The following is a 25,970-nucleotide window of genomic DNA, read 5'->3' as shown; positions in this document are numbered from 1 at the left end:
ATCAAGCCATTCCCCAATTGATAAATGGGCAAGAGACATGAATAGGCAATTTTCAGGTAAAGAAATCAAAAGTATCAATAAGCACATGAGAAAGTGTTCCAAATCTCTAATAATTAGAGAAATGCAAATCAAAACAACTCTGAGGTATCACCTCACACCTAGCAGATTGGCTAAAATGAAAGAAGGGGAGAGTAATGAATGTTGGAGGGGATGTGGCAAAATTGGGACATTAATGCATTGCTGGTGGAGTTGTGAACTGATCCAGCCATTCTGGCTGGCAATTTGGAATCATGCTCAAAGGGCTATAAAAGAATGCCTGCCCTTTGATCCAGCCATACCATTACTGGGTTTGTACCCCAAAGAGATCATAGATAAACAGACTCGTACGAAAATATTCATAGCTGTGCTTTTTGTGATGGCAACAAATTGGAAAAGGAGGGGATGTCCTTCAATTGGGGAATGGCTGAACAAACTGTGGTATATGCGGGTGATGGAATACTATTGTGCTAAAAGGAATAATAAACTTGAGGAGTTCCAGGCGAACTGGAGAGACCTCTGGGAACTGATGCAGAGCGAAAGGAGCAGAGCCAGAAGAACATTGTACACAGAGACTGACATACTGTGGTAAAATCGAAAGTAATGAGCTTCTGTTCCAGCAACAATACAATGACCCAGGACAATTCTGAGGGATTTATGGTATAGAACGCTACCTACATTCAGAGGAAGAACTGCAGGAGAGGAAACATATAAGAAAAGCAACTGCTTGAACGCATGGGTCGGGGTGGACATGATTGGGGATGTGGACTCGAAACTACCACACCAATGCAACCACCAACAATTTGGAAATAGGTCTTGATCAAGGACACATGACAAAACCAGTGGAAATGCGCATCGGCCATGGGTAGGTGGGGTGCGGGGTTGAAGGGGAAAGGAGGAGCATGAATCATGTAACCATGTTAAAAATGATTATTAATAAATGTTTAAAAAAAATCATTTTGAGGGGACAGCTGGGTAGCTCAGTGGATTGAGAGTCAGCCCTAGAGATGGGAAGTCTTAGGACTTCCAGTTCAAATCTGGCCTCAGACACTTCCCAGCTGTGTGACCCTGAGCAAGTCATTTGACCCCCATTGCCTACCCTTACCACTCTTCTGCCTTGGAGCCAATACACAGTATTGACTCCAAGACAGAAGGTAAGGGTTTAAAAAAAAATCATTTTGACTTGAAGATATTCTTTAATTGGGGATTGATAGTTATTCAATTCCTTGGAGACCAAACCTTTTAATATCCACCTAACCAAAACCCCTTTTTGCCCCTTACAGTAGTAATCATTATCTTAGACAAAATAGAAGCAAAACGGAGCATCTGGGTAGCTCAGTGGATTGAGAGTCAGCCCTAGAGACGGGAGGTCCTAGGTTCAAAGCCGGCCTCAGACACTTCCCAGCTCTGTGACCCTAGGCAAGCCACTTAACCCCCATTGCCCACCCTTACCACTCTTCCACCTATGAACCAATACACAGAAGTTAAAGGTTTAAAAAAAATAGAAGCAAAAGCTTACCTAATTAAAAAGATAATCGAGGAAACTTCATTTTGCTAAAAGGTACCATAAACAATGAAAGAGTATCAATATTAAGCATATGCACCAAATGGTATAGCATACAAATTCTTAAAGAAGTTGTTAAATAAGTTATAGAAGAAAAATAGATATAAGTTGGGGGCCTTGACTTTCCCCTCTAAGAATTAATAAATCTAACAATAAAATAAAAAGTTACAGCTATGAATAGATTTTTGGAAGTTAGATATGATAGATCTCTAGCAAAAACTGAATGGGAATAAAAAGGAGTATATACATTTTTCTCAGCTATACATGGTACCTTCACAAAAATTGGCCATGAATTACAGCATGAAAACCTCACAACCAAATGCAGAAGGGCAAAAATATCAAATGCATCATTTTCAGACCAAAATGCAATAAAAATTATATTCAAAAGGGCTAAGAAACATAAATTTAAAATGAATTAGAAACTGAATGATCTAATCCTAAACAATGAGGGGTCAAAAAAATTATACACATAATCAATAGTTTCATTAGAGAATGACAACAATGAGACAATCTACCAAAATTTGTGGGATGCAGCCAAAGCAATACTTGGGAGAAATTTTTACTTATATCAATAAAATGGAGAAAGAACAGGCAATTAATTGGGCATGCAACTAAAAAAAAACTAGAAAGAGAAAAAATTAAAAATCCCTAATTAAATACCGAACTGGAAATGCTGAAAATCAAAGCTCAGATTGATAACACTGAACATAAAAAAAAAAATTTAAGAAATAAATAAAACTAGGAGCTCTAAATGATGTTAACAATGGTGTATAACTAAAAAAAAGGGATAAATTTATAATAGGAATACTCACTGATAAGATCAGAGAACCACTAATACTTATACCTTATTTCATCATAGGGTTTTACTAACTTCAATCCTAGCTCATTTCATCCACTACCAGTGATGGGCAAACATTTTAAAGAGGGGACCAAATGAAAGGAAATTCTCATCTGTCAGTCTGTTTCTAAGGCAATTCTTTTGAAGTTTCACTATATTGTATCCTACTCATTGTATTCATCAGATTAGGAATAATGTCCCACAGCCAGACAGAACATTTTAGGGGCCCCATTTGGCCCACGGACCATAGTTTGCCCATCACTGCACTACACTATCTTGACACCTAGCACAAGACCTAGGTAGCATGGGATAAATACTTAATGATTATTTTAGATCTCACTCCATTTTATTATTTCAATTCAATTTAAAGATTTGCTAAGTGTCAAGCAGGAGAGCTAGGTGGAAGAGTGGATAGAGCACTAAACCTGGAATCAGGAAGAACTGAGTTCAAATATGGCCTGTGGCACTTACTAGCTATGTGACCCTGTGACTCAACTCTACCTCAGTTTCCTCTTCTATAAAATGATCTAGAGAAGGAAATGACAAATCACTCTAATATCTTTGCCAATAAATCCTAAATGGAATCACAAAGAGTCAGACACATTAAAAACCCACCACAACAAAATGTCAATCAAGTACAAAGCTCTGGGAATACAAAGAAATCCTCTCTTAGACCCTGCCCTTGGTAACAGCTTCCATCTCCCCTTGCCTGCACACAAATAACTACAGATGAAAGTATAAATACTGAATCAAAACAATATTATTTTCATTAAGCAATTGATTGCTATGTTGACAGGGCACTGTAAATAAATCTTTCCACAATACTTTTTGTTTTAAAAGAATTCACCAAAACTTGAAAAGTAATGTACAGTTAACTTTAGGCCAATCCATGGTATATCAAAATAGCTTTCCTAAATAGAACTCTATTTAAAAATGGGATTTATTAAAACAGAATTACTTGTCATTAATAGATCTTTTAAAATCAGTAAATGCATTTATGCTTCAAAAGGAATGACTCCAAATTACATAAATATCATTTTTACCTAATTTGATCATTCTATGACTTCCATAATTTATTCAAATATTTCATGTACATAAACATCTGTCATATTCTTAAAAAGAAAAATTTTCTTTTTTATCTTATTTTCCTCATACCAACATCAGATTGACATCTATAAAATGTACTCACCTCTGATTCAGCCTGGGTTCTCTGACAACGGTACTGAGCAATCAGTCTATCAGCCTGTGCAAGGGCTAATGCTTTGGCTTCCAAAAGATCCTGTAACCTACTTTCTTTGGACTATAAAGGCAAGAACAAGTATGAATAGTGAAGAAGAATATCAATGAAAACTAAAATGATATCCTTACTTATCCAAGATAAAACATGGCAATTACTTACTGCTAATGTAGACAATTTCATTTCATAGACATCCATTATGTCCGATATTCTCACATCAGACATCTGATCCTTCATCTATATAAGAATTAACATAGGTGGGAAAATTAAATAAGTTGACCATAGCTGTAACTAGCATAAAATAACATATAACAAGTCAACCAGTTTCTTTTAAGCAGGGATCACTATAATTCTGGCTACTATAAGAGACTACTTTTATATGAAATCAATGATTGTAAGAGGTTTTTTTTCTGTTTTTAACATATATCTAATATAGATTTTTATTCTTGTACAGCTTTTTAAGAATAAATTATAGGGGAAGGTAGGTGACTTGATGGATTGAGAGCCAGGTCTGGAGATGAGAGGTCTCAGGTTGAAATCAGACCTCAAATACTTCCTAGATAGTGACCCTGGGAAGTCACTTAAACCCTCTCCACCCCCCCCCCACCCCACACCCCCACACACACACCCCTTATCACTCTTCTTCCCAGGAACCAATATACAGTACTGATTCAAAGACAGAAAGTAAAGGTTTAAAATAAATAAACTCTGATATCAGAGATTTCCATATGAAGTCACTCTAAAATAGAATCACATGAAAATTAGCCAAGTATCATTCACCTCCATTCCAGTCTGAAGTTTCTGTATTAGCTCCTGAATATTTAAACAAGGGAAGCTATCATTTGAAAGGTGAGAAGTTGAGCTCTTTAGAGATGTTGAAAGAGATGGAGTCACTGACTGTAAATGAATTCTTTTGGGCATATGCTCTGCTTCCTGGTGTCTATATGCATTGTTTGCAGCAATACTTTCACCAAGGCTAAATGGAAAACAAATAAATGTAAAAAGCAAGTCAAAAAGCAAGATAATCTAATCACATATGTACAGGATTATGTAGTAGTCTAGATCTGATTTTTTTGTATAGTACAAGTATGCAAATATTTTCTGTGATGATTGTTTCAGAAAACAAATCTAGAACATAACTCCTTCCCATTCACTATATTTTCCTATGTTGACAACCTACAATTTATTATAATAACTCAACTTACAAATCTAAGTTTATAGGTACCATAAGTTGACCAGTACTATGCAGAAGTAAGGAGGCAATTCCTCTGAGGCTTAATCCTTCCTTGTAGCTGTAGAATCATACTGGCTTCCTGTTTGTTTCTTTTGCCCCCATTTTGGTCATACTTCTCTACAGACTTTGAAGAATCACTTAATTCATGCTATGAGTTCTTTTCTGCATTTATTACAGAAATGTTACTATATTATTTCAATATTAAATTAGCTCAAATTTGCATGATTATGACTGGAACATCCAAGAAACTCTCAAGAGATTTATCTTAAACTATTATACCATAATAAGTCATGAGTGATATGTCCATATTTGTATCTATAGTAGGAAAAAGGAAGAGATTAGACTTGTAATTTCATTAGTATAGAGAAGTCCTAAATGAGTAAACTCACTCTATCAATGCAAATAATAATGTTCTTTGCAACTTATAATCTTATAGAATTGGTACCTAAAAGAGGTTTGTCTATGGTGACAAAGCAAATATATTTAAAATTTGGAATTTGAACCTAGGTTTTCCTGGCTCAGAGGCCAATTCTTTATTCAATATATTATGCTTTCTCTCATATACATATCACCCAGAATCATTATCAATGTTGTTATAAGAATATGCGTCAATTAGAACTTTGCTAATTCAGAATATGAGCTACTTTGCTACTGGGTGATTTAAAGTTGGCTTTTGTGCTAGCAAAAGCTTTACTAACCAAAGCAAATTAATAATGTTAAAAGTTTAGAATGAATTGTATCTGCTTAAGAAAGTAAACTGGTTTCAAAAGTCACTTTTTGTATCATTCTACTTATATGTGCTTGTACATAAGCAAGTTCACTCTATTATTCTCTTTCCGTTAAAACAAATGCAAGGGGGGCAGCTGGGTAGCTCAGTGGATTGAGAGCCAGGCCTAGAGATGGAAGGTCCTAGGTTCAAATCTGGCCTCAGACACTTCCCAGCTGTGTGACCCTGGGCAAGTCACTTGACCCTCATTGCCTACCCTTACCACTCTTCCACCTATAAGTCAATACACAGAAGTTAAGGGTTTAAAATTTAAAAAAAAATTAAAAAAAAAAAAAAAAAACAAATGCAAGGGGCAGCTAGGTGGCTCAGTGGATTGAGATCAAGACCTAGAGATGAGGTCCTGGGTTCAGATCTGGCCTCAGACACCTCCTACTTGCATAACCCTGGGCAAGTCACTAAACTCCCATTTCCTAGTCTATATCACTCTTCTGTTGAGAACAATTACACAATATAGACTCTGAAATGGAAGGCAAGGGTTAAAAAAAAAAAAAAAAAGGACAGACACATCAGGGCTTTTACTTAAGCACTAATTATTTTATGCCTTAAAAATTATAAAAACAATATTTCTCTCTAGATATTTATAAATTAATTAGCCTTCCCCTTTATTTTTCTAGATTAATGAAGTTTTACAATATTTCCTTTATATGTTTACATAATTTTTTTTATTATATGCCAAAAGTTTGTATATAAGAGATTCAGGTTGTTGTTATAGAATTTTAGTTAGTAATACAAATAAAGCATAAGTCATTTACACTATGGCAGGAAAGTCAGGTAATGGTGCAGCTTCCAGCAATAGTCCAAGTCCACACTGTACTTGTTCCCTGTTCTCTGATGTTAAGGCAAAAGCTAAAGGAGTAACCAAACGCTGATCCTAAACAAAGAAAAACGCAAACAGAAAAAAATCAAGTTAACTGGGAGGGAGGAAGGGAGGAGAAGAAAGAGAGAGGGAAGGGGGGGGATTAAAAGGAAGAAGGGAAGAGAGACAGAGAAGGGAGAGAGGGGGAGAGAGAGAGAGAAAGAGAGAACTTATTGATAGAAAGGCTATTAAATGACAATGATAAGATTTTAGAGGAGAGCCCCAAATTATTTTTAAAATTCTGATTTTCAGGTTCTATATTATTCTTTTAAAGACACTCATACTAAGGGGTTCCAACATATCATACTGATACATACTCTAACCTCTTGGTTCCTCAACTTTGCTCATTTCCTATGACTTTCACTCCCACTTTGGCTACATACAGAGATAGTGATACCCTTGATCTTACTAACCTCCACAAATGCAGTTTTCGTGTTCATGAACTGAAATTCCTTTATCTGATCACAATAAGTTGTTTTTCCACCTCTCTGCCCCACACAATCCCCAAACCTATTCTTTGTCCTAGCTTTAACTTCTTTTTAGCTGGCTTCAGAGCTATAGATGTTGTGTGTGGAGGGGTTGGGGGTGGGGTGGTTGCTCAGCCCGCGATTTAGTGAGAGCTGTTTTACCCCTTTATAGCATGGAAATGCCTCGATTCCATGTACCTTCCACACTGTGCCCTGTTGTGGGGTTCCTCCATTCGTCTGGACTTGTTTTTATGTCCCCTTGAGGAGTTTTGTGTGTTTCGGTCAGGAGAGGTTAAGAGCTGCTTCTTACTCTGCCGCCATCTTAACCCGGAACCCTAGCTTTAACTTCTAATCCTTCCACCTTTCACCTCTTTTCCAGGTCATTACTTCTTATAGTTATATATTCCTTTTTTCCCCATCTTGAACCTTTGGTGAACCAATTCAACTCTTTACTGTTCACTCCTCTCAAATCCTTTGTCCCCTTGTCCTACTGAAGATCTTGCCCTCCCAAGTCTCAGTCCTGGACCACTACCACCACCTACTGCCTTTATTTTCAACAAAATCATAAAACTTTGCTGACTGAGTCCACTACAAATTTATGATACATGATCTCAACTGGGCCCTCCATAAATAAAACTATTCTACTCAAAACAGTTGCTTTTCCAGATCTTTTTCTCTCTCCCCAAATCCCTCATTGTTCTCTCCCTCACCCCATGCACTTTCTCTGCTGAGAACCATGACTCATACTTCACTGAAAAAACTGAGGCTGTTTGCTGAGAGCTCCCTCATTTCTTCTTCTCATCTCATATCACGAATATGCCTTCTGATACTTTCTCTGTCTTCATCCCATCTTATCTTTTCCAACAGATTAACTACTTTATCATCTCTATTTTCTCACTAATTTCAATTTCTCCTTATTACTGGGATCCTTTCCTACTATCTACAAACATGCTCATGCTTCCCCTATTCTCAAAAAAACCTTCGCTTGATCCATCCATACCTACTAGCTATTTTCCTATATTTCTTCTCCATTTTCTGGTAAAACTTCTTGAAAAATCTATCTACAATCAATGCCTCTTGCTTCCTTTTTCTTAATCCTTTAACTTTCTTCAGTCTGATGTCAGATCTCATCATTCAACTGAAACTGCTCTCTCCCAAAATTCCCAATGATTTCTTAATCATCAAATTTAAAGGACTTTTCTCAATCTTCATTCTTCTTGACCTCTCTGTTGCCTTTATCAATTTAGGTCACTGTCTTCTTCTTAACACTTTTTTCTCTTTAGAATTCCATGGCACTGCTTTCTTCATATCTGTCTGACCATTTGACTGTGAACTCAAAGGAAGGAATTGTCTTTTGTCCTTCTTATATCCCTAGAACAGAGCATAGTGCCTAACATATGGCAGATACTTACTACATGTTTAGTGACTAATCATTCCTTTTCAGCCTTCTTTGATGGACTTTCATCCAACTCGTGCTTATTAATCACACAGGTCTCACAGGCCTCTGTCTGGCGGCTTCTCTTTTCTTTCCATACTATTTAATATATACTATACTATCTCATCCATTCCTATGGATTCAACTATCATACTTTAATCTGAGAAGAGCCTTAGCTTTATTTAACTAGTTCTAACCTCTCTCCTGACCTTTAAACTTACATTTCCAATAGCCTAGCAATCATCTCAAACTGGATGACTCATAGTCAAAAAAAAAAAAAATCATTCTTTCCCCAAAAATATTTTTCTCTCTCATAACTTCCTTACTCTTGTGAAGAGTACAACCATTCTCCCAGTTACTCAGATTTAAAACCTAGGTGTCTTCTTTGACTCTCCACTCTCTTATCTCCCCCTCCTACACTCAATCTGTTTCCTACTTGTCATTTTAATTTTCATAACATGTCTCATATATGCACCTTTATCTCTAAGACTGTTCCTACCCTATTACAAGCCCTCAACAGTTCACACCTAGACATAAGTTTATAAAAAAAGAACTGGAAAAACTTTGGAGTACATATTCAATTATGATTAAACACTTCTATTAGAACATAAAAAATAAAACCTACCTGAAGCACTTTGTAGAAAGTGACTTCCATGCCAGGAATCATCTGTTTAAGTTTACTCATAAGTTCAAGTGTTTTCAAAATGACATCTGCAGCAAGTTTGCTTCAAAAATGGTAAAGTATATATAAATTAGAATAAGGCATATAAGCTTATTTTCTCAAAATATTTCTGAAGAACCTAATAAATCATATTTACTTCCTTTTAAACCATGGAAAAGATGAGAGTTGTTGCTAATAGAAGGTATTAAATGATAATGCTATATAAATCAAATCCTTACAATCACAGTTCAAATAGTAATAGAAGTATCTTTAAAGGTCTTTTTTCTCCTGACTCTTTATCATAACTATACTCATGAATTAATAAATAACTTTATATAACATAACTTTCTATACCAATGCTAGGAGTATTGTCAATATGCCTCATTGAATTATTGGCTTCTTTCTTTAGAATATATCAACAGGACAGAAATGGTTAGTTATGGTAATCAGCATGAAGTCATTTAACTAGGCTTCTACTTTGATTTAGGCTTTGTACTATTCATGAAAGAAGGTACCAAAAAATGATAATATCAGCCCAAGCGGAGTTTATCCTTTAAAATAACCTGTAGAAAATTTTTGAATTGGGCTACTATGACTTCGTCAGATATATGTTAAGAATGTATTCCTGGGGGCTACTATGACTTTGTCAGATATATGTTAAGAATGTATTCCTGGGGGCATCTGGGCCACTAAGGAAATGAAAAGCCAGTTCTGGGTTCAAATTTGGCCTCAAATACTTCCTAGCTGTATGACTCTGGGCAAGTCACTTAATTCCAACTGCCTTGAAACTGATATTTATTATCAATTCTAAAACAGAAGGTAAGTTTAAAAAAAAAGAAAATCTTACTGTCAAATGGGTATAGAAATGTCTGAAAGAAAATTCCAAATGTCACCAATTTCTTTTTTTATCTTATTTTTTATTTTAATAACAAATTTCCACATAGAAATGTCTGGAAGAAAATTCCAAATATCACCAATTTTCTTATCTTATTTTTTATTTTAATAACAAATTTCCACTTAAGCAAAAGTTTATTTCTTGCTATCATGATGCAGGAAAAGTGTCTCCTAATAGTAATATGGAATTCTTATTAGTGATGGTGTTCCCTGCGATAAAATTCCCCTTTTTTTTTAGCATTGGGAAAATATTAGAAGAGGCTCCAGAGGGAGGAACAAAAAATCTCCCAAAGACTCTCAAATTTTTACACATCTCTCTACCAAAGAGCCAAAGATTATATAGTAAAGGTGTTAGTAAGAGCCCTCTAGAGGCCAAAATCTCCCTTGCCAGCTTTTCTGAATTTCAGCATTCATGTTATATATAATCTCAAAAAATCTTATTAATATTTTGGAATCACATTTAAGTATCACAAAAATATAATAAAAATAAACTTTTACTTTTTCCAGTGACCTTGTCTATATTAATGCTTAAAGAGGGAGAAAAGAAGACAAAACTACATTCTTAATAAGAATCCTTCATATTTTGGGGAAAGAACAATTAAAGATATTTTTAAAAGCATAACTTCTTTTGACCTTGAAAGCATTATTTTTGATAATGTAAATTACTTGACTAATGTAAATTCATTTCACTTGTTTGTATTTATGTAAAACATATATTTCTTCTGATAGTTCATTGGAGCCAAAGATGCTCAACTTTTTCAGGAGTTGATATTTGTAACTACCATTGTTTTGCTCTCACAATCTCTTATCACTTCTGTTCCCCTACCACCCAAAATCAAAGGGCTAAATGATAAATATTTACTTTTTAAACTAAAAAGTGAACTTAATTTGAGAGGTTTTAGATAGGTTTTCTATCACTCTGTGAAATAAACATTACAAAGCATGTCTGGGAATAACAGCCTTAATTTTTTTCTTATATGCATGAATTCTTAAAATATTTCTTTTAATATACTCACCAAAGTTCAGAATCTGCTACCTTTGTTCCAAATTCAATGTCAATCTTGCTACATGAAAATTGTTGTTCTATTAGAGTTGTACATCTGAGAGTAGTCAACAGTTTAGCAATATGCATTTTTAATGTATCATCTCCACACAAAGGTAGTTTTAGTTAAGGAACAATAAAAAATGAGGGAATTTTAAAATTTCTCTCAATCATAGCATATTGCTTTATTAATAAACTATTAAAGATAAGAGAAGGGTAGTTAATAAATCTATTTGTCTCCTCTAAGATACAAAATGGCCTAATTTTGTTTAACTTATTGGTGTATCTCCTAATGTGTTTAAGTAACATTTCTGAGTCATGATGAGTAATTAATCTATATAGTCTTGAGTTTTTTAAGTAGGAAGAAAGAAACCATGTCCCTACTATTTAGAAAAAGGAGAGGGGGCAGCTGGATGGCTCAGTGGATTGAGAGCCAGGCCTAGAGACAGGAGGTCCTAGGTTCAAATCTGGCCTCAGACACTTCCTAGCTGTGTGACCCTGGACAGGTCACTTAACCCCATTGCCTAGCCCTGTAACAAATAAAATTAATATAGAAGGATATATATAAAAGATATTAGGGTTTAAAAAAAAGAAATAGAAAAAGGAGGAGCAGAAATCCAAAAAAGCAGAATATTCTAGAAAATAAGACAAACTTAAGGAAAGAAGCTGGTTGTTCAATGAAGTCAGGTAAATAAAAGAAAATCAGCTTAAATAGAGGGACTTGTTAAGTAGCAAAGTAGGTTTACAAATGAAACACAGTAGGAATCTTCTAGTTCACCAGTTATGGCTCTTTCTTTGACTAGCTCTATTAGCTTCATCAGAACAAATAGACTGTGGATATGATGAAGGATTCTACAATCATATTCATTAGACAAGATGCCCTCATTACAAGAGGTCTGGAGGAACTGAGATTTGTCTATAGGAACAGCAAAATCATAGCTCTCATCTCCCTCTCTTACTCCAGTATGTTCACTAAAACGATCTACACTATCTAAATGGCTATTTTTCTCTCCTCTTTTTTCTGGCAAATAGACAGAATGTAAATTAAATGCATAGTGGATATAATTCCATCACAAGAAAACCTGATGAAGATTAGAAAGCACAAACAACTAGGAGAAAAAGAAAAGCTATTGGTAAGAAGAAGCAAGTAAGCTCAGCTTCAAAGAAGTTATGGATTCAATTACTCAAACTCTCAAGTATTGTTTATTAAACATAAGACCCCATCTTTTAAGTACTGGTTTTCTTGCTTTCTCAAGTCTTAAATGTTTTGTTTACTATGAAACTTGAGGAAAAGAATTACTTCATGGCAACAACCAGAAGTAAAAGTATAGCCTAGAGAAGAAGATTCTAATGGGAATGTCAGCTACAGTTTTTAAAAGCACCAACTGAAGTATATGTTGGCATAAAAATTTTACTTTTACTTTTCAGTTAAAAAAAGCAAATTAGGGGATAACTTACTAGACCATCCTCACTAAAATATATCATTCTGGGATTTTAAAACTCCTACCCAGTAAGTCTGAACAGACAATAGTATCAACAGTGATAAAAGATAACTAAAAAATTCAATTTAATTTAATACTTTCCTAGGAAAATTCGGTGAATGAATATCACATTTACTCTTCATCATTTCAAAGGATATTCAACAAAACATCAATGGCCTTAGCCATTCTTTCACATTTTTTCCTTGTTAGTTGGTCATCAAGATTCTGTTCTGTAAACTGAAGTTGATCAAGAATGCTGGGTAGCAGCAGGACCAGAAAACGATCAGTAGAAGCACAGTTGGCAGAATCTATGACATCCTAAAGGTTACATTAACACCACAAATTAAAAATAAAAATGTTAGTTATACTCACAATGCTTTCCTAATTGAATATTACTTATCTTTACTTAGATAATTTTCTTTACTCAGTTTTTGTGTTCTGGTATAACAGTTGTTCTAAAACTTAAGATTTTATTTAAAATGGACAGCAAGGTAGCCCAGTGGATAGAAAGCTTGGCCTGGAGATGGGAGGTGCTGGGTTCAAATCTGGCCACAGACATTTCCTTAGCTGTGTGACCCTGAGCAAGTTATTTAACCTCAATTACCTAGCCCTTACCCCTCTTTGACCTTGGAACTGACCTTGGAATCAATACTTTGTATGGATTCTAAGACAGAAGGTAAGGCTTAAAAAAAAAGAATTGTATTTAAAACTCAGAACTTCTTACTCTAGTAAGGGATAAGGAAATGGGCTGTACATATTATTTCACTGATACAGGGAGCTCTTGGTGGTAGAGTGAACTAACATGACCAATGCAGTTAAGGACCTTCTTTACAATTTATAATCTTAAAGAACTGCCCAGAGCACTGAGGCTATTATTTGCCCATCACAAAGTCATCATTGTCTACATGTTATAGTGGAACCCAGGTCTTTCCTACATATGATTAAAAATGACACAAAAAAATAAAGCTAAGACTTAGATTTAATTAATTGGTACACCTTTATTAAGTGTCTACTATGTGCCTCACACATAGGCACAGGGAATATGAAGACAAAAATGAAACAGACCCATCCTTCAGGGAGAATATATTCTATTAGGGGAAATAACATGTACACATATTAGCAAATATAGAATGTATGAAAAGTAAATACACAGTAACTTGGATGAAAAGAGGCACTAGCACCTGGGGAAGGGCAGGATCAGCAAAAGCTTCATTTGTAAAGTACTGTTTAAGCTGAACTTTTAAAGAAATTGGGAATTTTAAGACAGAAAGCATTCTGGGCATGGGGGCCAGCCTGCACAAAGGAATGAGAAGGAGAAAAGAATTCCAAATGTGAAATGGAAGGAGGTTAGCTGTCTGGCCTAATACTTTGCAAATAAACTTACAACTAATTGCATATAGCTTTCAACACTCAAAATACTTTCTAAAACACACTGATTAAGGACCAAAAGAAAAGATCAGTAATGTAAATAAACCAAAATAGTTATATTACTATTATCCTCCAAATGCACAGCACTCTTCTACCCAAGACTCAGATAAATTACAATTGAAGCCCTCCAGGAAGACAATGGCTGGAAGAAGAAACCATCAAAATGAGAAATGCCAGCTGTGCAATCACCAAGAGTTGATAAGATTAAGCAAGCTAATAATCATAAAGTTAGTAGGTAATACTTAATAGATATACTGGTTACAAAAAAGTGATATCAAATCGATAAAGCTCCTACTATTTCTATTAAAAAGTCATATTAAAAGCAAGTTTTAAAAAACCTAATGCAGGGGTACTTCAGCACTAACAGTTATGGATGTTTCTACCTACATGAAAGAAAGGGAATCTAGCTGTCATTTTTTAAAAATTCCCTAGATAGACACTTCTTTTGAAAAAGGTCATTATCACACAAACAAACCATACAAACAAAAGTAACATTACAATATAATTGCCATCACATTACCTCAAATATCTCCTTGAATAATTCTAGTGCTAGAATAGAACAGTTTTCTGATCCTTCCAGGGGTTGGCTTGACCAACGCAACAGAGCAACTGTTGGGTCTAAAGATTTAGGATGGTTTCCCAGTCTTGTGTTACCAGAAGCAGATGATTCAAATACCACCTGACTAAGGACGTGGCGTAGCTGTGTCACTGAACAGAAGGCAAGAAGTAATTCTAAAACCTATGCAGTATAAACATAAGAGATCTTATTAAATTCCAGTGTGAATAATTATTAACACCTGAAATCAAATGCTGAAGTTAAAAGTTAGTCATGTTTTTGTGAATACATCAAATGCCCTTTTAAAACTAAATCTATAAACAATTAAGGATTCCTGTTTTATTTGATGTAGTTTGTAAGAATTGCAATTGACAATCTCAAAAGATCAAGTTTTAACATACCTTTGAAGAAGAATCAGGGTCTTTCCCATGAAGAAGACCTAGTACTTGATTAAGGCATGAGTTGAAGTGCTCATATCTAAGTATAAACCAATATAAATAGCATCAATCATAATTATAAAATTGTAATGACAAAATAGCTCACACATTTCCAAAAAGTTTTGTTCCCGAAGTAAAGGTACCTTTAAAAAAATAAATAACCCTTATAATCTATCTTAGAATCAACACTAAACATCAGTTCCAAGGTAGAAGACCAGAAAGACTTAGGTAATTGAGGTTAAGTGAGTTGCCTAGGGACAAACTTAAGAATGAAGTCAGGTAAATAAAAAAGAATCAGCTTAAATAGAGGGACTGTTAAGTAGCAAAGTAGGTTTACACATTGGAATGCTTGCTGCTTATCATAAACAATGTAATGTCTAGAAGATCTGAGACAAGAATATTATTTTGTACTAAGAGGGAAAAAATCTATTTGGTACTTTATGGTTTGCCTGTTTTAAGTAAAAAAACTTATTTTTTTAAAAAAGCCTTACCTTCTATTTTAAAATCAGTACTGTGTATTGGTTCCAAGGCAAAAGACTGATAAAGGATAGGCAATGGGGGTTAAGTGACTTGCCTAGGGTCACACAGCTAAGAAGAGTCTTGGGACAGATTAGAACCTAGGACCTCCCATCTCCAGGCCTGGCTCTCTATCCACTGAGCCACCTACCTGCCCTGAATGTGCTTTTTAAATGTGAATTTTAACTTCAAATATCAAACTATTATCAAGAGTATAAAAATGTGTAGATTATATAATCTACTTGATACAACAGCATGGCACAGTGGAAGAGAGGCAATTAATTTGGAATCAGAACCTAGTTTAGAATCCTGGGTCATGTACCTACACTTTTGTGTCCTTGGGCAAGTCACTTTAATCTTGTAGTTCTCAGTTTCTCTATCTATATAATGACAAGGTTGCATTACACTATGTTTAAGGTCTCTTCCAGCTCTGAATCCTATGATCCTAGAAATCAAAACAATCATGTTTTTGTGAACCATTTATTATGTACTTCAATTCCCCTATATTCAAATCATAACATTTGCCTCCAAGGTTACCATCAAAAGAGTATTCTTCATAATAAATGTGACACTGAGGAAGATTCTCTCATTGGTGTGGTGACCAATAGGGTTTTGGTATTCATAATAAAGCAGACTGTATATCATCTGCTACCTCATCAAGAAAAACATAAACTGATAAATCATAGGTAGTGGTTCGAAAAAAAGTATGATGCTAAAATGGAAGAACAGCATGGGAAGGGCACTAGTCTGCTTGGAAAAATAAAAAAGTCTACTTAACTATAGAGAATAGCAATTGGCCAAATGCTAAACGGACAATTTTGTCTAAATGCCTAAAATATAGTCCCCATTCTTATAATGATCCCTTAGTTCACATCAAAAAGTCTCCACTACAGAGAATGATTTAAACCAGTGGTATCAAAAAAATAGAAACAGTGCAGGCATTGACTTAGAAAATCACAAATTAATATTATCTATGTTATAATTTTATCTTGTTAATAATCACTTCCCAATTACATTTGTTTCTCTCTTATGAGTTATAAATATTAAAAATGATAAAGGCTGGTATAATAATATAAATTAGTATTTTAATTAAAGCCATGCTGATAGATAATTAGACCACGCGCTTGTAAGCATTCAAAACTGCCGCCTCCATTTTGTTACCTCTCTCCTCCCGAGTCTGCTGGCCAAGAGGGCGAGCCCTCCTAACCCAGGAGATTATAAACCCTTCCCTGCGTCAAGACATAGGCCTCCCCACGCCGAAAAACCCGGAAACGGAAACCAGTTGGACCATGTTGGATCACGGGAAATGTAGTTTTGATACATTTCCCCTGTCCATAGAAATATATACACTTTTAGATGGCATTTCCCAAATTTCACTTTTACAGAGTTTGACACTTCTGGTTAGAGTAATTATAAAGGAATTTAATTTAAGATATTAAGATACATAAATTAAAGTATAGAAAGGTTAAAAGTGTTGCTTATATAGCCAGTGGTAAACCTTAGTTATAATAAATAACATTATCCACTAATATAAAAAATACTGTCTTGATATACAAAATCAATTTTTGTTCTCGAATTAGTTTTTGAATAAAGGTATTCTAGATGGTTGCATTTCAGAAGATTAAAAAGAAGAGAGAGATCATTTAAGGCAATGGTGCTAAACTCAAATAGAAACAGGCCACTAAATAAAGATTCTTACAGGTGCATATTGACTTAGAAAATCACATTAAGGGTACAGCTGTGTAGCTCTGAATTGAGAGCCAGGCCTAGAGATGGGAGTTCCTAGGTTCAAATCTGGCCTCAGACACTTCCTAGCTATGTGACCCTGAGCAAGACACTTAACCCCCATTGCCCAGCCCTTACCACTCTTCTGCCTTGGAGCCAATACAGAGTATTGACTCCAAGATGAAAGGTAAGGGCTTTAAAAAAAAAAGAAAGAAAGAAAGAAAATCACATTAACATTACCTATGTTTTAATGGATTTTTGGGGGTTTTTTTATATTTACAAATTATATTTTAATCTGATTCAGATGCATTTGAGAGTTTTGTGGGCCACATGTTTGATACCCCTGATCTAGGACGTGAATCACACAATGCCTTTTTGTATTTCAAGGGAAATATGAAACATAAGTCGTAATGAAAAATGTTAAAACATTCCTGCTTATTGTCTTCAGTGATTCAGTCTCAATTTCACTGAGATTGATAAGCCAAGAGTATATTATTTTAGAAATGAAGTGCTCTCAATATATGGCTATATAGAAAAAAGCTCTAAGAGAATATAAATGTACCTGGTGAGACAATCCGCGATTTTAGGGTTCTTGAGAAGATCCATAAGAAGATCAACTGAATACTTTCTGGTCAATGTACCATCACCATTTACAAGAATATTAAATATTAATTGAAAAGTCTGATGAATGTTTCGAGAATGGAATAGCTTAAAAACAAGGAAATAAAATAGAAGAGATGTAAGGCATACAAAAACTGAACCAGATATTGGTATTCAAACATTTTTTTTAAAAAATTAATAAAAGCAGTAATGATTTGTTAAAACCAAATAACAAAATTTAAAATAAATTATGTTTATAATTTTTTAAAAAACTCACTCAATATTTACCTTTTCCCCAACCTCTTCATTTAATGTTAGACTTGATAATATTGAGAGTGCAAACACAACCACAGTTAAACTACTGTGGGCCAAGAAGCTTATGAGAGTACGATACAATGCCTTTACATTACTCTAAAAAAGAAAAATATTTAGCATAAATTAGATATAATTTAAAAGTGTATTTTTTAAAAAAACCTTACCTTCCATCTTGGAGTCAATACTGTGTATTGGTTCCAAGGCAGAAGAGTGGTAAGGGTTAGGCAATGGGGGTTAAGTGACTTGCCCAGGGTCACACAGCTAGGAAGTGTCTGAGGCCAGATTTGAACCTAGAACCTCCCATTGCTAGGCCTGGGTCTCAATACAATGAACTACCCAGTTGCCCCCTTAAAAGTGTATTTTAGTAAATAACTTCAGCAATCTTGTGTTCAATAAATCCAAAGAGCCCAGCTTTTGAGATAAGAACCCACTATTTGATAAAAACTGCTGGGTAAATTGGAAAACAGTATGGCAAAAATTAGGATTAGATCAATATCTCACACCCTATACCAAGATAAGTTCAAAATAGGCATGTGATTTAAACATAAAGAGAGATATTATAAGTAAATTATGGTGAACATGGAATAGTATATCTGTCAGATCTACTAAGAAGGAAATATTTTAAGACCAAGCAAGAGATAGAGAACATCACAAGATGTAAAATGAATAATTTTGATTATATTAAATTAAAATTTTCTTCACAAACAAAATCACCAATGCAACCAAAATTAAAAGGGAAGCAACAAACTGGGAAAAAATTTTTATAACAAAATTCGCTGACAAAGGTCCAATTTCTCAAATATACAAAGAACTAAGTCAAATTTTTAAAAAAATCAAATCATTCCCCAATTGACAAATGGTCAAGGGATATGAATAGGCAGTTTTCAGATGAAGAAATCAAAACTATCAATAATCATATGAAAAAATGTTCTAAATCCCTCCTGATTAGAAAAATGCAAACTAAAACAACTCTGAGGTACCACCTTATATCTAAGACAGTGGCCAATATGACAGTAAAGGAAAATAATAAATGATGTAGGGAATGTGGCAAAATTGGGACATAATGCATTGCTACTGAAGTTGTAAATTGATCCAACCATTCTGGAAGGCAATTTGGAATTATGCCCAAAGGTCTTTAAAAGAATGCCGGCCCTTTGATCCAGCAATACCACTCCTAGGTTTGTATCCCAAAGAGATAAAAAAAAAATAAATAAATGGGAAAAGTTCTATTTGTACAAAAATATTTATAGCTGCATTTTTTGTGGTGGCAAAAAATTGGAAAAAGAAGGGATATCTTTCAATTGAGGAATGGCTGACTAAATTGTAGTATATGGTGGTAATGGAATACTATTGTGCTATAAGGAATGATGAACTGTTTGATTTCTATAAGAACTGGAAAGACCTCCATGAACTGATGTGGAATGAAATAAGCAGAACCAGAACATCATACACAATAACTGATATGTTGTGAGTCATTCAAATGTAATAGGCTTTGCTACAAAAATCGATGCAATGATCTAGAACAACTCTGAGGGACCTATGAGAAAGAATGCTATCTACATTTAGAGAAAGAACTATAGGAATAGAAATTCAGAAGAAAACATATGACTTAACACTTGCTTATGATATGATTTGGGGTTTTGGTTTTTAAAAGATTATTCTATTACAAAAATGAATAATATGATAATAGGATTTGAATGATAAAATAGGTATAATTCGGTGAAATTGCTTGTCAGTTCCAAGAGGGGGGATGATAGAGAGGAGGGAGACAAGAAGAATCATGTAACCATGGGAAAAAATTTCATTAAAAAAAAGTGTATTTTACTCTTACTAAGAACATAAGTTAGATACAGGTACTCAATAAACATTTATCCAATGAATAAAGGCAGAAGTTAATAAAGTATCTGTGCTCCTTTGAGGCCCATTTGCACCACATCTCTTAACTGTTTAAAAAAGGGCCAAGTTCTTTTTCCCTAAATTCCAATACAGAGGACTGTAGTTTAGAGAACCATATGTGGAAAGGCCCTTAAATAATCCTTCATGAGAACTTTCACTTATAAACCCTCCATAGACAAGATAACTTTGCTGATAAAAATGAGCAGCTAGGTAAAATATGAAACTCTAGCAGCAAAGACAAAAAAGTTTGCTACAGTTTTCCTTTCAGTCCAGCCAAATGGAAAATGTTATCAAATGTCTAATGCTTTTCCTACATGGCCACATTCAAATAGCTATCATTTCTTAAACAAATACTTGTGGAGATGGAAAACTTTTGTACTATTGTGAGGCATACCCTTCAGCAGAGAATTACCAACTATCATTATTCATCTCTTCATATAAATATTCCATGAAATGTTTTAATTTCCCCTTTCTTTCTAGTCTTCATCATCCAATTATATTATTCTTTTCTATTCTTACCATCCTTGTCGACTTCAGAAGTTGACTAACTTTTCCTATAGACCTATTTTTTCTAGTCAACCTGTTCAACAATTTCAGCTACCATATTAATAATGCACCTAAGAAATCTGATCTCTCCAAAAGCCACCTCCTTTTCAGATGAGGCAACTGAAGTTGTTAGAAATTATATGACTTGTTCAGATCACAAAGCCTATTAAGTATCTGATGTGGTGTTCTTGATTACAACTCTAGCCAGTACAAAACACTACCTTCAATATATGCATTGATATCCCCTCAAATACCCACATCACCAGCTTTCTTAACTCATGATTTACATCTTCACTTCAGCAAACCACAGAGATAAATACACCCTAGGTCAAAGCACCATCACTTAAATCTATGCTACTATCTACACAGCCTTGACCCAAATTCTCTCTGATCATAACTTCCTATGTTTTTCAGGTCTTCCTCTACCTTACTGCTCCCCCAAATTATTTTTCACCTTTACTGAGATATCCAGTAACTATACACTGCCTGGTCTTTCCATTAATCAACTCTGTTGACCTGAATTTATTAATCTCTTCAGTTCTGACCCATGATCAGTTCAACTAGTACTGTCTTCTACTTTTGACTGTCTTGCCTTCTGGACTTTTGCTGCCATGTCTTATTATTCTTTGCTTGTCTTATCATTATTCATCTATTCCAATCCCTCCTCCCCTATCCCTGAGTTACTCTCATCATCTGTATCCTCTGATCCTTCTTAGCTGCTGGTGAACACTAATGGAAAAAGTAATGTCGTCAACTACAAATTTAAGTTATCTGATTTCAACTAGACCTATATGTCACACAGCATTCCTTTTTTTTCTTCCACAATTGACACTATCATAAAAATGATAGTGAGCTATTCCAAACCTTCTCTTCTTAAGTCCTTTATACAAACTCTTTCTTTCCAGCAGAGACCCTTACTTTCTAACTTAATGAAATGGAGCTTCCAAAACAACACTTTGTCTACTATATCACACTTCAAAATTTCTTTATATCATTCCTCCCTTCTCTCTTCCTGGCTCTCATCACTGAGGAAAGGGTGGTATTCTTGTCAAATGCAAAATTCTCTACTTTTGCCCTAGTTCCAACTTCCTCCAATGCACTCTGGAAGTCAGCCCTCTCAGATTAGTCTCTTTCTTATCTACAATCTCTGCATAATTACTAACTTCTTTTCTTGCTGCTTTATAAACAAATCCAGTTCTACTCAATCTTTAATAAAAATCCACACTAGACCTTGCCATCTCCCAAGAAATAGTCAACTTGCTTCTCTTTCATAGTCATACTAAAAAATTATCTACAATTCTCATCTCCATTTCTCCACCTCCAACTCACTTCTCAGTGATTACTATGACTTCCAACCCAGTAGAATCAAACCACTTTTTTCAAGGTTACCAATGATTTTTGAAACTGTTAAATCTGATAGCCTCTTCTCAATTATCCACTCACCTGGACTTCTGCAATTTTTTATACTGTTGATCAGTCTATCATTCTAGATATAGTTTTACCTCTCTCCAATCTATCTTTCCAAAGTGCTTGTGCTACCAAATGAATATTCTCTAAACAGTTCAATTATGTCATTCTGGTCAAAAATCTTGAGAATTTCCCTATCACCTTTAGGATCACACATAAATTCCTCAACCTAGTATTCAAAGCCTTTGTTCTGTATATGCAACTTTTCCAGATTGTCCTTATTTGGTTTTTTTAAACCCTTACCTTCCTTCTTGGAATCAATACTAAGTATGGGTTGCAAGGCAGAAGAGTGGTAAGGGGTAGGCAATGAGGGTTAAGTGACTTGCCCAGGGTCACATAGCTAGAAAGTGTCTGAGGCCAGATTTGAACCTAGGACCTCCCATCTCTAGGCCTGGCTCTCAGTCCAATGAGTCACCCAGCTACCCCCTGTCCTTATTTGTTAAGGGTTTTTCTCTCTGCTCAAATTATCTTGCATTTACTTCTTTTTCTACCTACTCTATTATCCTGGCAGAAGGTAAACTCCTTGAGGGCATGAACTATTATTTTTATTCCATATTTCTTGTCCTTGCACATAGTAGATACTTAATAAATAGTTGTTCAATTGTATTATTATATTAATGCAATCCTCCTAACTACCCTGTTTTTATTTATCTCACTACTATTCTCCTGGTCAGTGGGGTCAATCTTGATTCCTACTTCTCCCTTTCCACAATCTCTTTTCTTTAAAAAAATTTTTTTTCATAAACAGAAATCCAATTGCTTTCCCCACCCCTGCCCAGTTAGGGGAAAAGATTTTCTTCTAACAAATATGTAAAGCAAAACAAGTCCCCATATTGGCAGTACACCCTAAAATATGCCTTATTCTGCATCCTGAATTCATCATCCCTCTGTCAGGAGGTGATTGGTCAGCATGCTTGATCACTGGCTCTCATGGCTGGTCACAATGCTGATTAAAGTTCTTATAGTTTGAATGTTATTTGTCTTTACAATGGTATAAATTGTTCTGGTTCTGTTTTTTCATTTATCAATTTATATCTTCAAAAATTTTTAACTGGTTCTAATACAATTGAATTATAATATGAATTCTACTTATTTCACTCTGCTTTAATTGATAAAAGTTTTTTCCAAGTCTCTCAGAAGTCATTCTCCTCATTTTATAGTATTCCATCACATTCATATGCCACAGTTTACTCCATCATCCCCTAACTGATAAGTATCCCTTTAGTTTCTAGTTTTTTCATGCCACAAAAAAGAGCTGCTATAAATATTTTTGTACACATAGGATCTATTCCTCTTTCTTTTTTACTTCTCTGGAGTATAGATCTAGCAGGGGGCTTTCTTGGTCAGAGGATGCAGAAACATTTTGGGTATGGCTCCAAATTGCTTTCTGGAATGTTCATACTTATTCACAAGTCCATCAAAAGTAAATCAATGGGGGGCAGCTGGGTAGCTCAATGGATTGAGAGTCAGGCCTAGAGACAGGAGATCCTAGGTTCAAATCCAGCCTCAGACACTTCCCAGCTGTGTGGCCCTGGACAAGTCACTTGACCCATTGCCCACCCTTACCACTCTTCCACCTATGAGCCAATATACAGAAGTTAAGGGTTTAAAAAAAAAAGTAAATCAATGTTCCTGTTTTTTCCAAAACATCATCTTTCCCAATTTGATGTATATGAGGTAGAACCTTAAAATTATTTTAATTTGCATTTCTTTTGATTATTAGTGATTTGGTGCATTTTTTCATATGGCTATAGATAGCCTGGTTTCTGTCCTTGAAAAACTGTTCATATCCTTAGAGAATGTATTTTATATCTTAGAAAGAAGACCTTTATAAGAGAAACTTGTTGCAAAGATTACTTTTCCTAGTTTAAGGTTTCCCTTTTAATCTTAACTTTATTGGATTTATACAAAATCTTTTAAAATTTTATTTAGTAATTATACATTTTATCTTGTATGATCTTTTTTTATCCCTTGTTTGGTTATTACCTTTTTCTCTATCCATATGTCTGAAAGATAATTTTTTCCATGTTTCATTACTCTGTTCATGATGTGATCAGGGCACATATTCATTTGGAGCTTATCTTGGTCAAAGGTGTGAGGTGTGGGCATAAATCTTATTTTTTCCATACTGCTGTCCAAATCTACAGGCATTTTAAAAAATCAATTAGTGAGTCCTTATCCTAGTAGTTGGGTCTACTTTTATCAAATTTTTTTTATCAAAAACTAAGCTACTAGGTTTGTTTACTTATGTATGTTGGGTACTTAGTCTGTTCCACTGATCACTCTCTAATTTTAAACCAGTAGCAAATTTCTTTCTCTCCATTCACCTGGTTGCCACCCTAACTGAGGGCTTATCACCCACCATTGGAACAATGGATATCACCTCCTAATTGATCTTGTACCTTTTAAAGGTACCAAAATAATCTTCCCAAGGCATAGATTACATCATTCCTCTGCTGACACCTTTCAGTGGTTCTCTATTGCCTTTAAGATAAAATAGAAATGCCTTAAACTAGTATTTAAGGTTTTCTGAATTGGTATTCAACTTGTTCCAGAATAACTTCACTTTTACAAGTTGTTCTTCCTACGCTGTTCTTTGAACATGGAATTCTATTCCCCTCCTCCACGCCCTTGCAGAGGCCTAGAATGCCCTTCATCTCCATGTCTGCCTTTAAGAATCTTTATGTTCTTTTTAAGATCCTACTCAAAAATCACTGCCCCCTGCACAGTCTTTCCTGTTTCCCACTCCTAATAGATGAAAGCATTCTTCCCTTTCTCAAATATTCTAGAGCAAGATCTCTCTTTTGTAGCTCTCATTATTACCTATGATCTATCATATTCATTTAAGTATACTTACTATCCACCCATCAAAATATAAGCTCCTTGAGAATACAACTATTCAGTTTTTGTCATTTACACAGTGCCTTGTATAAAGACACTGGTATTTGTTAACTTGAATTCACCTGAAATGTTCATTTCTCATGTTTAATTATCAAAAAAGCTCACCTATCCTCAAAAGGTCAGCTCAGATGCCAGCCCCCCCTTGCCCCCTTTTATTTTCCTTGCCCCTTTTTTAATAATTCTGGTCAAAAATGATCCCTCTCACCCTTTACTCAGGTCAAGGCTATTATTCACATAGCATTCATAACATATGCTTTCTATACAAACAGAGATATCTATACAAATACTTTATCTCCTCTATTATTGTAAACCCTTGAAACTATGGACATTTTACAATGTTGTGGCTCTTTTTCTAAGCCCTGTGGTTTGAGGGGTGGAAGTATTTTTTATGAATACTGCCAAGAGTTATTTATTCCTCCTAAAATTTAGTGTGATATGCTCCAGTTGCTAAAAAGCATGATTTCTTAAATCAATTTTGTCAAGTCCCTGTTTCTGCTTATATATTATGCATTGTCAACCCAGTGAAGTTACTTATCCAAATGACAGATTACTTATATCCTTTATTTTTTCTCTTTTCTTTCCAATGACTACAGATTTACTTTTCAGTCCACAGAAATATTGCTGGGAATGAGGAAGGGAAACTAGCCAATTTTGTTTCAAGCAGGTCTAGTTAAATCTGATAAAAGCTTAGGGGTACTGATATGACATCTAGAGTTACGTATCAATATCATGACTTAAAGCAAAAAGACTAGGGTTTTAATCCTGGCTCTACCACTCAGCATTTGTATGAAGTGACTTACTCCTTTTCATATACTATGATTCCAGCCAAACAAGCCTACTTACTTTTCTCATACAGAACATTCCATCTCTAATATCCTTGCTTTTGCAAAAGCTATCCCCCATGCCTGAAATTCATTTGTCTCTTAAAATTCCTAGATTCAGTTCAAGTGCCACTTGGTTACAAAACAGGACTTATACGTGCTATTTTCATTCATCACCTCCACTGTATTTGTATATATTTGGAAATAAATTTCTGACTCAAGATATAATA

General features: G+C 34.8%; 1 protein-coding gene across 1 annotated transcript in view; it reads right to left on the bottom strand.

Moving 5' to 3' along the window:
- CIP2A (cellular inhibitor of PP2A) overlaps positions 1-25,970 on the bottom strand; it is a 56,321-nt gene that overhangs the window by 18,532 nt on the left and 11,819 nt on the right. Inside the window, exons 6-16 of the mRNA XM_044666794.1 lie at positions 18,083-18,205; positions 17,757-17,902; positions 14,918-14,993; positions 14,481-14,699; positions 12,691-12,850; positions 11,026-11,167; positions 9,080-9,179; positions 6,449-6,567; positions 4,456-4,651; positions 3,838-3,912; positions 3,628-3,738 (exon numbers count right to left, since the gene is read on the bottom strand). Coding sequence (XP_044522729.1) covers positions 3,628-3,738; positions 3,838-3,912; positions 4,456-4,651; positions 6,449-6,567; positions 9,080-9,179; positions 11,026-11,167; positions 12,691-12,850; positions 14,481-14,699; positions 14,918-14,993; positions 17,757-17,902; positions 18,083-18,205 — 1,467 coding nt within the window. The remainder of the gene's footprint in view (positions 1-3,627; positions 3,739-3,837; positions 3,913-4,455; positions 4,652-6,448; positions 6,568-9,079; positions 9,180-11,025; positions 11,168-12,690; positions 12,851-14,480; positions 14,700-14,917; positions 14,994-17,756; positions 17,903-18,082; positions 18,206-25,970) is intronic.

Source organism: Gracilinanus agilis, chromosome 3 (genome assembly GCF_016433145.1).
Source record: "Gracilinanus agilis isolate LMUSP501 chromosome 3, AgileGrace, whole genome shotgun sequence".
NCBI classification, from domain to species: domain Eukaryota; kingdom Metazoa; phylum Chordata; class Mammalia; order Didelphimorphia; family Didelphidae; genus Gracilinanus; species Gracilinanus agilis.
This window is presented reverse-complemented; position numbering and strand designations above follow the sequence as displayed.